Consider the following 14507-nt stretch of genomic DNA (forward strand, 5'->3'; position numbering starts at 1 on the left):
CTTTGTAGTCTTTGCTCCTCTACATTTATCAGACTATTTTTCAAAGGAAATTCCCCCCGCCAAAAAAGCTGTAACTCAAGGAACATTTCACATTAAACTTCCTGGTGATCTAAACAATTTGTTTGAGGCTCATAGGGGTAAAATGTTTTCAATATTTCACAAAACTGCTAAAAGCCACAGAAATAATAAATCAAAAAATCATTTAAACCTAATTTATCATCTTATAATAACTGTGTGAGCATTAAGAGAAGCATCACAGCCCAGTTTCTAGTATTTACTCATCTACTAATTGTTTACTACAAATATAAGGTGCTTAGTACTGCAGTTTGTTCATTTTACTTCTACTCAACTGCAGTAAGAGTCATATTTTTACTTACATTACATTATCTGAAAGGTTGAGTTGGTGCAGATTAAGACGTTTACATAAAATGGAAATCTTATAAAACGGGTGTTTTTTTAAGATCAACCTATTTTACACTACAAGTAGATCATAGATGAAACAATTCTTAAAATTAATCAAATAACCAGGTAATCAGTTAGTTACTAATCCTGATAATCATTTAAAATATTTTTTTATGTGTCAAACATCTACAAGATCTAGATTTAAGTTAAGTGCATTTCTAAAACAAGGTTGCTCAAAGTGCTTTATGTAAAAAGTTAAAGAGTTAAATTAGAATAAAGAATAACTTAAATAGAAACGTGAATATATTAGTTATATGGTTTAATCAAAGGCAAACCGGAAAGTCATCATCATTTATTTAAAATAAATAAGAGTATAATAGCACATTCATTGTAGGAATTTAGTTAAAGGGAAGTAAGTACTCGGAAGGTAGAATACCTTTAAAGAACAATGTGTTTTGATCACTGGTCCCTCCTCGCTGTCACGCACACTGAAGGCTCTGTGCTGTTTTATTTTGAAAACCCGGTCAGAGGACATGTTATTTCCAGCTTGACTCTCAGGAGGAGAGATGCTCTAGCTGCAGATCAGAGTCGACCAGAGGCTGGAGGCTGCAGCTCGGATCAGACACGCAGGATTACTCTCTCGTCCCCAGCCTCACGTTCGGATTCTCCGGGTCTTCTCTCTTCTCCTCGGAGCCGGGACCTGCCATGAGCATCTCCCGGCCGCAGCCCTGAGCCGCTCCGGGGTCCTGAGGAGGTGAAGATGCCTCATGGACCGCTCCATCGCCTCCAGTGCGCCAGTGCAGGGCTCCTCCAGCGCCCAGTGACAGAGACATGCCGCGGTTCAGCGTCAGGTGGACGGTCGCCGCGCTGCTGATCCTCGGGGTCTGCGGCTCTTTCCTCTTCTGCGAGTATCTCATCTACTTCCCCGCCATCCTGCAGTGCGCCTGGCCGAGGAGCAGCCAGGCGCGGGCCGGGGAGGGCATCGACGGCCGCCCGCTGGATTCGGCGGCGGTGCGCGCCATGGTGCTGTCGGACACGCACCTCCTGGGAGCCGTGGGGGGACACTGGTTCGACAAGCTGAGGAGGTAAAGTCTCCAACCAGCCTTCATCCATCCTCCATCGGTCATCCATCATCCGTCCATCCCAGCAGGAGTGATGCGTAAACGACAACAAAACACAATAATCCATGTATCCAAACGCGCAGGGAATGGCAGATGGAGCGAGCGTTCCAAACCGCTCTGTGGCTGCTCAGGCCCGAGATAGTGTTCATCCTGGGGGACATCTTCGACGAGGGCAAGTGGAGCTCCCAGCAGGTAACGTCCCCTCCCCTTTTCACCCTTTTTTGCTTTGTCTGTCGTGAGGATGCAGACGAGATGCCAGTGCTCTCCTCCTTCTCCTCCTCATCATCACCACCATCATCATCATCACCATCCTTTACCAACCAGGCCCGGGAGGCTGCAGGATTTGTGGGGAAACATCAGAAAACAACAACAACAACAGCAGCAGCAGCAGAAACCTGCAGCCTCTCTGTCCTCCATGCTCCTGCACATCCATCCCTGCTTCACGAAATAATCCCCCCCACCCCCCCTGGGAACTCTCTCACAGCATCCATGACTGGACTGACAAGAGAAACACATCGAGTCAAGAAAAAATGGGGGGAAAGTGGTGAAGTGCCAGAGCAGCACAGAGATCTGGCAGAGTTAAATCTCCTCTGATCCACTGTGTTCGCTCGTTCATCCATTTTTCACATCTCGTCTGATTTGTATTCAGCGAAGCTCGAATCCTTTTCAGTCGGCAGAGAAAAGAAAATTATTAAATTAAAGCTGCAAACCAGTCGCTGTTCTCATCCTGATGATTGTGTGTGGATTCATCGATTTTTTGTTTGCTCCGCGAACCAGAAAATGACAAGACGATGACTCGTTTCATCGGAAATTCGTCTTTAATTAACGGTTATTGTGCAGCATGCAAAGAAATTCAATTTATTATGATACTCAACAAAGAAACAGAAGCAAATCTTCACCTTTGAGGGGCTAATACTCGGCACATTTGCTTAATTAACATCTTAAACAATGAATTGATTATTTAAATGCTCAGTTGTCATTTCGGCGCTAATTAAGAGCAGCATCTGTGGCTCATTTAGTCGCGTCTGTATGGAAAACACCATGTACACCCCACAGCCCTGATGTAATTAAAGGTCCTCCGTGTGCCGCCCCGGCCCCTGCAGGTGCCAAATTGAATCTGGAGCCTGAATCAAAGCGGAGCGGCTCAGTCACCCACAGGGGGTGAGGTGGGGCCCTCAGAGACCCCATTAACGCTCATGAGCTTCCCAGGGGACCTTTCTTCTCTTCCTCTTCTTCTTCTTCTTCTTCTTCTTCGTCTTCTTCTTGTTGAAGACACACAGTGAAACCTGCCTCAGCGGCTGTTTGTGTTGTGTCTCCGCAGCACTGGGAGGACGACGTGCGCCGCTTCCACAGGATGTTCAGACACTCCACTGACACAGAACTGGTTGTACTCGTTGGGAACCACGACATCGGGTTCCATTATGAGTAAGAACGAGCTGTGCAGCTTTATTGTGTTATTGTTTCTGTCGTTCCACCTCTGGTATTCAGGAGACACATGTGGCACAAAGGATTCTGGTTTCTCCGCACGTCGCTCGGTAAAAACACCTCAGCGCCGTGTTTTCTTTTTTTAATTCCTGTTGTTTGCTGCCCCAGTTCCGGAAATATCTGACGACAGTCGTCTATTCGAGCTTCACTTTGATCTGAAGAGGTTTTGTAATGAGACGAGTCGGTTGATACAGCAGCAAACAAGAGGCAGGAGAATGAAAGGACCCGGCCCACACTGCAGAGCCTTTGAGAAATCTTTGATGTTTAATGTCTAATTGTCAGGGACACGCTGACGTCACTTCCTCTGAAGTGTGGGTAGGAATTTGTAGAAGTTAAAAAGCAAAGATTGGGGAAAACCTAAGTTTATTTCCATTTACTGGTATAAAACTTAGACTGTGAACAAAGATGGACGACACGTCTCCACTTTCTCCCACTCTCCAGAAATGAAGCCAAAAATATCCCGGTTATATAATCGTCCCCATCTTGTTGCAAACACGTCACCTGGAGTCAGAGTTTGTGCAATAGCCTTAAGGGGGCGGGGCAGCAGTATCAAGGTAACGCCTATACACATGCTCGACCAATCACGAGTCAGTCTCAGCTGTCAATCATGTTGTTTCCCCAAGTTTCTATGGCATTAAATTGTGGAAAACATTGACCGGGACAAACTTCAGTGAGATGAGAACAACCTAAAATGTCTGAATCCATATTTGAAAATGTATTTTACATGTAACGGTGACTTTCGCTTTGCCCTCATGTCCCATCCACTAACACGGAGCAGACAGGGGGTTATAACCTGTACTGCAGCCAGCCACCAGGGGGCTCCTACAGATCTGGATTCACCTTTAGGGAGCAGTCATGTCGTCCATCTTTAATTAAAGTCTAATACTCAAGGGAGAAAATAGTTCCCCAACAAATTACTAAAGATAATTTCATTTAGCAGTAAAGACATAACTAAAGTACATAGAAATGAAACAATACATAAATGTAAATTGAAGTAAGACAATAAACGCAGTGAATATGTTTTTAGTTATTTTTGTACATAACATATTTGAATATGTGTTTGTGTGTAGATCTCATAGTTTTTATTAGATATCATCAGTGGTTTTATTTTATCGATGTTATAGTACTTTCAGACTTTCTGTCTGTTTGTCGTGTTTTTGTGTCACATTGCGTTAAGATGTTGTGTTCATTGTGTTTGACCCCCCCGGCCTGTAACACTGTTTCTGTAGGAGACTGTTCTTGTTAGATTCTCAGTGGAATCAGCAGTGAAAACATAACAACCATCCCACAGTCTAGAATCTGAGGCCTGTGATTCACAGCGGGGGGCCGAGGTCTCTGATTGGTCCGCTGCCGCAGCAGGAAGTCGGACTCTTACGTAAGAGCCGCGGCTGAGCAGCAGGTTAGTGACGCTGCTCGTGTGTCTCCTGCAGGATGGACTGGTTCAAGCTGCAGCGCTTCGATAAGGTCTTCAACGCCTCGTCCACCAGGATCGTCACCAAGAGGGGAGTGAAGTGAGTGACAGGTGCACGCAGCCATGTGACTCGGCAGGCCCACAGGTCACAGGTTTGATCCCCCGAGTCAGTCTGTGGCAAAAAAAAATTACCTTTTTATATAAGACGACAGACATTGTCCACAAATATGTTTCTGTCGAGTCAAATAGACACAATGAACCAATCACAGCCCTTTTCACATAGTGTTGCTGTGGATTCACACATTGGAAGATCAGCACAAATCTCTTTCTTATCACGCTTTATTTGTGTTTATATTTGTTGTTGTTGTTGTTGTTGAATAAGATTAGGTCTATTTCCCCTGGTTTACAGTTTTATAAACAAGATGGAATATTCTCACATGAGAGACAAATTGAAATGACTTTGTTACAGCAGCTCGTCAAGGGCATTGCACATTGAGCAAAGAAAAAAAGATTAAGTACAATATGTATGAGAATATGAATATAAGATATGCAAAGAATAAATTCACAGCTATTGCCGGAGGAATCAGAGAGATTTGAAGAGGACAGCTCAGTGAGAACCTCATGAAAACCTTTTAAATCAAGTCCTGACGCATCTCCCCCCCCCCCCTTCAGCTTCCTGCTGGTGAACAGTGTGGCCCTGCACGGTGACGGCTGTCCCATCTGCCAGTCGGTGGAGAAGGAGCTGATCAAACTCTCCAGGGACCTCAACTGTTCTCTGCAGGTGGGAGGAGGCGCCTCGCACTTTCACACTGAGAGGAGAACAACGCACCTCAGCCACCGACACATCCAGGGTGTCCACGTGCTGATTGCTCCTCTCGCTCTCCGCCACAGAGATGTGAAATATAACAAAACGTGGGCTGGTGTTTCAAGTGGATGAGTTCTCTGTGTCGTCTCCTCCGCAGAGCTCGCAGCCCGGCGGCGGAGTGACGGACGGATGTGAAGGTTCGCAGCTCTATCCCCCCACGTCCCCCGTCATGTTACAGGTAAACACACACGTGGGCTCCCTGCAGGTTCTGGCTCTGACCCGCCTGGAAAAACCTCGAGATCTCCTCACGTCTCATGCATCTGCACCGAGACTCTCTTGAAAATCTCTGGATTCAGTCTCTTCTCAGTCTCATTTCAAATATCCTGTCATCAGTTACATTTCCCTGTTGGGAGAAAGTGGATAAGAAACGCATCCTAGCAAAGAATTCATTTAATTCCTCGTTTTTAAATCGGGTTAATCCGTCCCTCGGTTTCTTCTCCGTCTCTGTGACTCTTTGTGTTTCCTCTCGTCTTTCTGTCGTCTCTTGTTTCACTTTTCTCTGTGGTGTTGCTTTTTCGTCTGTGATCATTTTTAATTTTCTAATTGTTTGTGTGTGTCACTGTGAGTCTTGTTTTGTGCCTCTTTGTATTAGTTTTTTTGTATCTTATTGTTATTATTTTGTGCTTGTTTTGTGCCTCTGGTCATTGTCCATCTGCTTTTGGTCTCTTTGTGTCTTTTTTTGGTCATTTTATGTCTTCATGGTTTATTTGTGTCTCTTTGTATTATCTCTGTGGACATTTTTCTCTTCTCTGGTCATTCAAAATTTGTTTATTTTGTGTCTGTTTCATCATTCTTTTTACCTGTTTTGGTCATTTTTGTGTCTTGTTGTCCATTTCATGTGTTTTCGTGGTCATGTTGTGTCTCTTTGTTTTTTCCCTTTCTGTCATTTTGTGGTTGTTTGGTTTGTCTTTGGTGTGGAAATCTAAACATGATTTGTCGATTGTGTTGGTTGTTACCAGCTGAAGATAAATCTGAGGAGGTTTAATAAATTCAAAATCACAAAAAAAAGCCTAATCTTTTAGTTTTTATCATTCTGACAAATTTTAAACTGTATAATATGTAACACACCAACATGTGCACTGAAACTAACATGTTATTTATTGCCATAATTTCTTCAAAAAGCCGTCATGTGACTGATTCCTCAAACTAAAAGCTGAGGTTCTGCAGTTTGACTCTGAGTTAACGTGAGAATTTCCACTGTTCTTCAGATAAAAGAGAGACGAGTTTGAACTCCCACATTGTGTCAGCAGCGAGTTCACATCAGATCCATCTCTCCAGTCACAGACCTTCATCAAACGACACCTCACAGCGCTGCAGCTTTAATTAGCCCGCTGTCGACAGGCTGCAGGGATTCAAACCTGTGTTTTTCCTACACACTTGTCAAGCGGATGAAAATTACTCACAACTTCAAATACGTCATTATTAGTTAGAGCCTTAAGACATTTATTAATTAAAGCAAACATATCATCAACAAACTTTCATTAAACCCACAGAATTTTAGGTTTAGTTTATAAAAATAACAATAATGTCAAACTGAATTTTAGAGAAATGCGTATGAAATAATGCATTTTAAACATTTCCATTTAATGTTGTGATGCAGCCACAAACATAGACTTTTAATAAAGTTGTATATACAGTAAATTCATAGAGCTGCCATACAGAAAACAATACAGATGTGATTATATAACAGAACTAGTGAAAACATCAGTTTATCAGCCTGAAAACTTTTTCCGTTTAGTGTTTAATTAGTTATTTTTTAAAGTTATTAATCATTTTCTCTTTAATATGTAAGAGAGCTGTGAAAGGCAGCCCTAAGGACAGTTTAAACTGATCGACTGTTTCAACACTAGAGTTTATTATATTTTGTGTAATTTGTCACCTTGTTCATCGCTGCAGGTTTTTCTATAATATTATAAAATGTTACTCTTTATTCAAACATTGCATCCAAACATATTTAAAGGAGACACAACGTCCCTGCGAGCTGAATGACTGTGTTCTGCTCTGCAGCACTATCCCCTGTTCAGGGTGAGTGACGCTGCCTGCACGGGACAGGACGCTGCACCGGCCGAAGAGCGCCACCTGCTGTTCCGAGAGAAGTACGACGTGCTGTCGAAGGAGGCCTCGCACAGGGTGAGTTGCTCTGCAGTCCCATCACATCCCATCACATCCCAGCGCCTCTGCTGGGGTTCTGTCACACTCCTCCAGTTGAAGCGCAGTGACCCCGACCCGCTGCTGCACAGAGCGTCGCTGGCAGAAGCAGCAGATGTTGGCGAGGATGAAAGCGATGATGTAAAGCAGCAGAAACCGCTCTGTGGTCCTGATGCTGGTCTCTCTCTCTCTCCACAGCTGCTGCAGTGGTTCAAGCCACGCCTCATCCTCAGCGGACACACCCACAGCGGATGCGAGGTCCTCCATGACAACAAGTACCCAGAAGTCAGCGTGCCGTCCTTCAGCTGGAGGAACAGGAACAACCCCAGCTTCATCCTGGTGAGACACAACCAACAAACACACACACAACAACACCAACAATACACAGAAAGTGAAATGACCCTGAGGACTTGATGTTGACACTACTGTGCGCTCGTTTTAGAATTTTACTGTTTGTTTGCAAAAGTAGATTTTATATCGAAAAACAATTCTTTACAGCAAATAAAACAAAATCTATCTTCTCAACACTTTATAAACACAATGAGCTTGAAGAAATGTTGTGTAGTTGTGTGAATTATGAGCCTCTTGTGTGTATTTGTTTCTTTTTACACGTGTTTGTTTCTGTTTGTGAAAACCATAAAAACAAGTAGATGAATGGGTTACTTAGTCATAAATACTAATGCAAGTTATAAGTAGTGATTCTAATAAATAAAGACAATATATGAAATGAAAAAAGTCTATAATAACACATTTAATTTATTTATTATTCATTCAATAACTTTATTATAACAGTAAAGGAAGTTATGTCTTTGTGATGAAACTAAATACTAAAACTAATAACCACTAGTGCACATAGTGAATAATTAAACAGCTAAAGAGCCCAAATCTGCAATTATATTGAATTAAATTACAGATATTACTCTGTGTGTAAATAAGCAGCTTTACCTCACAATAACGAGGTGATGATTTATCAATGTTTTGTGTTTCTGCTGCCCCCAAGTGGCTGCAGCATTAAATTATAGATTTTTTTTGTTTTTCCTGTGGTTAATTGATTGGTCTATTGATTGATTGGATAAATGATTGATTGTTTGATGAATAATTTACCAGAGCTTTCACGCTGACTCCAAAACAGATAACACAAACATGAAACAACAATGAATAGAACTGTGTTTATCAGCCTGCTAATAATACATTTTGATCTCAGTCTAAAACCAAACTGAGACATTTTGAACCCAGTAGGTTTAGATTATGAGTCAGTTCTGTGATGTTATAGTGAATATTGCCCCCCCCCCCCCCCCCTCCCTAGGCGTCGGTGTCACCGGGCAGCTACGCTCTGTCCAAGTGTTTCCTGCCGGAGGAGAGCACGGTGATCGGCGTGTACTGCTCGGCCGGCGCCTGCATGCTGCTGCTCTTCCTGGCCCACTGCCTGTGGATGAAGGGGCTGCTGCAGTGCCTCAGCCTCTTCCTGCTGGGGAAGCACAAGTCTCTGTGAACCGCGTTACCCAGGATGCACCACGCTGCAGGAAACAGCCATGAAGTTTCTCCTGCACACACTTTAAGTGAAGATCCGCAACAATGTGACTTTCCTCCTGTGAACGGGGCCAAAACTCATCATCAGCATCAACCTCGATTTGTCCCAATGTCTAGCGGTACTGTGAAGGACTTGAATCTATATTTTAAATGTCTTTAAAAGGGACTCAGAGTTTATTCTTGGTATCACCGGTGGTGATTTTTAATTGTGATTACAAATCCTGAGGAGTTTGATGAAGGACCAGACGGGTGAAGTTCTACTGTTTGAATCAAGTATTGAAAAAAAAAATGAAGGAAGACAAATCGATCCAGATCATGTGTAAATTCTCACGTCGCTGCTCTGATGGAAGGTGTTAACGTGTGTTGGTAGTTCGTCTCCCTCACTGTGACCTGCTGTGAAACACTGTCTCCGTCATCCTCCACATCTTCTCCTCGTGTTTTTATAATGCATATCTGAATATATCTATTGATGAATCTCTGTGCCAAATGTTTGTGAGGATTTTTGCCAAAGCTGTTGAAGCGTTTCTGATGAACTGTAAATAAATAAATCTGAATCTAAAGGTGTTTCCTGTCGTGTACATATGAGAAACATCCAGAGACATGTTTCACTTTGGCTGAGACATGTCGTCAAAAGCCTGATACTTACAGAACAGATGGAAATAAGGTCATTAAATTAGAGTGACTCAGCTCACTTTACAAAATCACCTGAAATCAAATGTCAGTATAAAAATATCTGACTCACACACTCTGTTTTAAGATTTTAATTTGAATGTGTCAAGTTCTGAGTTGAAATAAATCCATCAGACAGTTAATTAACTGTTTATTCTGTGACAGCTCTTACTTTAAGATCGAATTGTCTAATATGATATTTAATAAGCTGCTTTGTGGCAATGTTAGATTTTTCTATGATTTTTCCACCATCATTATGAATCAAGATTAGTTAATTTCGTTACTAACCTTATTATGAAGTCTACTAAAGTTAATGACACTTCATTTAAAATGATGAAAAAAATAAATTCCCAATATTAAAGAAGCTAAGAAGCATTTCTGTTTAATAATTGAGCAAAATACTTATTCATTTATCAAAGAAATTGCTTCAGCTCTAGTTTGACTCTCATCCATTTTCAGAAAAGGCTGCTTTATATAAATATATATATATATAAATAGTTATATGAAATTACATCTCATTCTCACTCCTGATCTCCTTTGTTACGGGCAAATATATTTACTATATAAAACTGTTACATAAAATATGTTAACTATTTAATATAATTTTACAATCAAACCCTTTTTTGTACAAAAACAATGTCTGTCTATTTAAAGGTTCTAACTAACTAACCATAGACCTGCACAGGTGATTGACTGATGATGTATTTTGACTAATAATGGATTATCTATAATAATGACTAAGAAATCAAATGTTTTACAGATTTATACAAACAAATTATTCAATGTGAGTTTGTTTTGCTTTCTGTGTTTTTCCTTCAGCTGAGTTTGAGTTTTGTTACAGTTCAGTTTAAGTTGATTTATTCTTTTTATTTTGATATATGGAACTTTAACCTTTAACTGTTTGTACTTTGAATAAGTTAATAAAGTTCTGAAATCGTGTTATTAGCAGTATGACTCAAAACACCTTGAACCTGAGAAGCACGTTGCATATGAAAACACCTGTTTAGCTAAATGCTAACACTTAATGCTAATCCAATCTGAAACACAAACTCTGAATCTTATCCATTAAAAATAACTTTCCTAAAGGTTGTAATCTTAGTTTTTTGTTGATGTTAATTCAGTTGTAAAATCATTTGAATTTGAATGAACTTCAAATAGTATCATGTGCTAAATAGGATAAATACCTGTCTTTATAAACAGCAGCACAAACTACATTCTCCAGAATGATTGTACATGTAAATCAACAGTTTGTACTGAAGAGTAATTTTCTAATGAACCTGCAGCTGAATGTACTGTATGTGTGCGTGAAAACCAAAGTTACAATCCTAAAATGAACAACAAAATAAAACAAACAAATCAGCTCATCTGCAACAAATCTGGACACAACTGGACACCAAGGTGGAAATAAAGCAAAGTCCTCTAATGTGCCTCTTTATTTAAAGAAAATAAAAATGTCATTTAATCATCCTCCCAGGCCAAACAAAGGTTTTTGCACCTCCAGTCAGTTCACTCTCGTTTGGGGATAGACGTGTACTGTAGCAGAAGAAAAGGCTGATGCTGTTTGTACAAGGAGAAGAGCTTGTCTTGTTGGGTGCTGCTCACACATTCATAGTGCCTGTGCCATCGGGTATGGCTCCAAAGGACCAAAGAATTACTAATATTGCACGCTCTCATTTATTCATCTCCATTCTAAACATGCTTTCCTATGTGTGTATGTATACATATTTACCGTATACATACATAGGTATGTACACCTAGGCACACACATAATTAAACATGTATAATTGTACATATATATTTATATAGACCTATAAATTTACATGTACATACATTTATAAAATTTTACACACAACGCACACTCGCCCTCGCATACACACGCGCACACACACACGCATACACACAATGCGTCTGTGAGTCTATGTTTGTTTTATGTACACATGCGCACAGGCACGCACATCAGTACAGATCTCAGACACACTTCATATCGAAAAAACGTTGGTTCCTATTAAAACAACACCAGGTTGCAATTTGGACACTTTCAATGGATTTCCAATGTTTGTTTAAAGCTGTGAAATTCAAAAAAAAGAAATAACAACCAAAGAATTTCAAATAAAACAAAAAGGAGGATTAAAAGAAAAATCAATTGAAAGAAAAGAGAAACAAAGAAAAGGCATGGCGCTGCAACATCTGGTCTTCACTGCAGGTAAGTGGTTAATTTGCATAATGTATACAGGTTTTTAGGATTTTTTCCCTATTTTTTATTTTTTACTAAACAGCATTTCCTTTTTTTATAAACCAGAAAAAACTAAACTCTACAGAGAAAGTCCCCTACCCGCAGTCTTCCGCTGCCGATAGAGTTTGACATCAAGCTGTACAGCGCAGTCGAAAACATACTTACATCTGAGCTCATTTACAGGTACAGCCATAATCAAGGCACAAAGATCTACAAGTAGATTTGTTTTTCTTTCAATTAAGTTGTACAAAATAATATTACATTTTACAGTCTGTACAGGATAATTCAACCTTGCACAGTGTACAAGTTAACAAAAAACAAAACCAAAGAAAGAAATGAAAAGAAAAAACAATACATTTTATCTCTCTCCCGTCCCCCCCCAGCCCGCCCACCCGCCCTCCCCTCCCATCAGTATCTCTACGCTAAAAGGATGGTTTGTGTGGAAAAAGGAGGCAGGTCCGAGTCCGTGGAGGCAGCAGGGCTAAGGTGCACAGAGCTCAGTCCCCTTTTCCTTCATTGAAATCCTTCGTTGCGTCGCCGCTGTCGTATATCTCTGTCGTATTAATCTCTCGCTCCACGTGTCTCTCGGCCGCTCGGTCCACCCTGCAGCTCGGCAAGCTAACATCGTGACAGGGTAATAAATATTGTGATGCTACATTGTGTGTATGCTTCCTCTGGAGAAAAAACAACAACAACAAAAACAAAAACAAAAAGTTATTAAGGAACCTGATGCAAAGTGCATTTATCTCTTCATCCACTCTGCGCCCGCCGCCCTCCCCTCGTCCGCTCCGGGTTCGCCGGCGTCCAGTCGACTTCCACGCGGAGAGAAGACGCAGGTCGGAGGGGCCGACGGGGTAAAAGAAATTAAAAAAATTAAAGGGGGGCAAAGGTCATGGTGGTGATGCCGGCTTTATCCAGCAGGTGACACACGAACATAAACACACGTACATGCACTCACTCACATGGCATTCCTCCTCCTCTTCATCACACACACACACACATTAACACACACATACACACTGCCTCTACACTGAGGTCCTGTAGGTGTGTTTTATGTTTCCACACCCACCAGTCCAGGTTCAATGACAAAGCCAAAAAAAAACAGAAGAACACAAAGGGGGGGAGAAAGAAACAACAAAAAAAAAGGAGGTAGCCCAAGGCTTAGTGGAATGACAAAAAAATCAAGGCATTTAAAAAGGAACAAGTAAAAGAAAAAGAAAGAAAAAGAAGCGGCACACAACAACTTTGTTCCCCAACCTTCCTTTTACATCGGTGAAATGGGGATAAATCAGTCCCAGAGAAAAACAAAACCAAAAAAAAGAAGAAGTACAAAAAGCTAAGAAGTTAAGAAGAGGAAGAGTATTTGACACACTTCAGTAGTACTTCATAGTCCTCGACAAGAGGGGTGGTCAGGGGGGGTGTTGAGGGTTTCTTTGGGGGTGGAGGAAGGGTGAAGGTTCAGGGTGAGGAGGAGGAGGAGGAGGAGGAGCAGGAGCAGGAGGAGCAGGAGGAAAGATTCGTCAAGGATGCACAATGGTGGAGAAAAACACAGAAGGCTGACGGAGGCGGTCTCCCATCACAAGAGTTCGTACTGCCGCAGGTGCATTCTCTGGATGATGTCCCGGCAGTCGTTGAACACCCGCCGGATGTTCTCTGTGTCCACGGCACAGGTGAAGTGGGGGTAGCAGTAGTGTCTGCCATCACCGCTCGCAGTGCTGATCCGCTGAGGAGGGAGAGAGAGGGAGGGAGAGAGGGAGAGAGAGAGAGACAAGAGAGAGAGAGAGACGAGAGATATCAGACGAACGTCACTTAATCTGTGATAAGAGCAGGTGATGAGCTCAAGCTCCTCCAACGAGGCTCTTATTCACTTCTCTCCCTCTAATAGAGACATAGAGTCGTACTTACACAGCTCACTATAAAACAGTTGGTTTAGTCGCAGTGAGCCGTGAACGACAGACCAGGAGCAGCGTGGTGCAGCCGACAAAGGCAGGAAGTGACGTATTATCTCAGCTGGGGAGATCACGTGATCATGTTTACATCAGTGTCTTCTACGAGTGTGTGACAGCACTTTTTAAGATTTTGTTTTATTTTTGTTAAATTGTGGCTCACAGTGAATCCAGTGGAGGATCTGCCGCTGTGTTCACACATCGACTTCTCCTGGTTTTCTACGGATGTTATACTTAGAGGCCAAATGGATAAAAACCTATAGAAACTGTGGAGCGTCTCACTCTGACATTTGTGTTCACACATGCACGTAAACACGGAGGAGCTGCAGAGTCCAGTGCATGTCTGAAAGCAGCTCTGATGAGAGACGGCCACAGCGTCACAGAAGTGGTTCATCAAGTTCTACATAAATCACGCAGGTGGTATTTGTGTTTGGCTTCAATCCAGCGACGCCGAGCAGAACACAGAAATTAAACGGGACGAGGCAGCTCACGTCTGAACAGTCATCGTCTTCACCTCCAATTCAAAAACGCTCCTGACACACGGCGAGGCACTTACAAGAAACTCGTCTCGGATGAAGAACTTTGCTCTCGTCACTCTCGGGTCCTCACCAGGTTCAGGAGTTGCTGAAAGAATGACATGTTGACAGTCAACACAGATTCTAAGAGTCAGCTGTAGGAAGAGGGCGAGGACATGGGG

The 14507-nt window shown here is 42.0% G+C and overlaps 2 protein-coding genes across 3 annotated transcripts in view; one reads left to right on the forward strand and one right to left on the reverse strand.

Annotated features, from left to right (window-relative positions):
• Positions 1-808: 808 nt before the first annotated feature.
• Positions 809-9629, forward strand: mppe1 (metallophosphoesterase 1). Its single transcript, XM_062403838.1, has 9 exons — positions 809-1487; positions 1607-1715; positions 2845-2948; positions 4439-4519; positions 5092-5200; positions 5382-5462; positions 7292-7414; positions 7631-7771; positions 8739-9629. Exons 1-9 carry the CDS (start codon positions 1234-1236, stop codon positions 8922-8924), a joined length of 1188 nt encoding a protein of 395 aa, XP_062259822.1. The 5' UTR covers positions 809-1233; the 3' UTR covers positions 8925-9629.
• Positions 9630-12267: 2638 nt separating this feature from the next.
• LOC133968024 (guanine nucleotide-binding protein G(olf) subunit alpha) overlaps positions 12268-14507 on the reverse strand; it is a 43742-nt gene continuing 41502 nt past the window's right edge. For both annotated transcript variants that reach the window (XM_062403822.1, XM_062403823.1), the window contains exons 11-12: positions 14367-14434; positions 12268-13587 (exon numbers count right to left, since the gene is read on the reverse strand). In XM_062403822.1, the coding sequence (XP_062259806.1) occupies positions 13441-13587; positions 14367-14434 (215 nt within the window). In that variant the 3' untranslated portion in view covers positions 12268-13440. The remainder of the gene's footprint in view (positions 13588-14366; positions 14435-14507) is intronic.

Source organism: Platichthys flesus, chromosome 14 (assembly GCF_949316205.1).
Source record: "Platichthys flesus chromosome 14, fPlaFle2.1, whole genome shotgun sequence".
Taxonomy (NCBI): Eukaryota; Metazoa; Chordata; class Actinopteri; order Pleuronectiformes; family Pleuronectidae; genus Platichthys; species Platichthys flesus.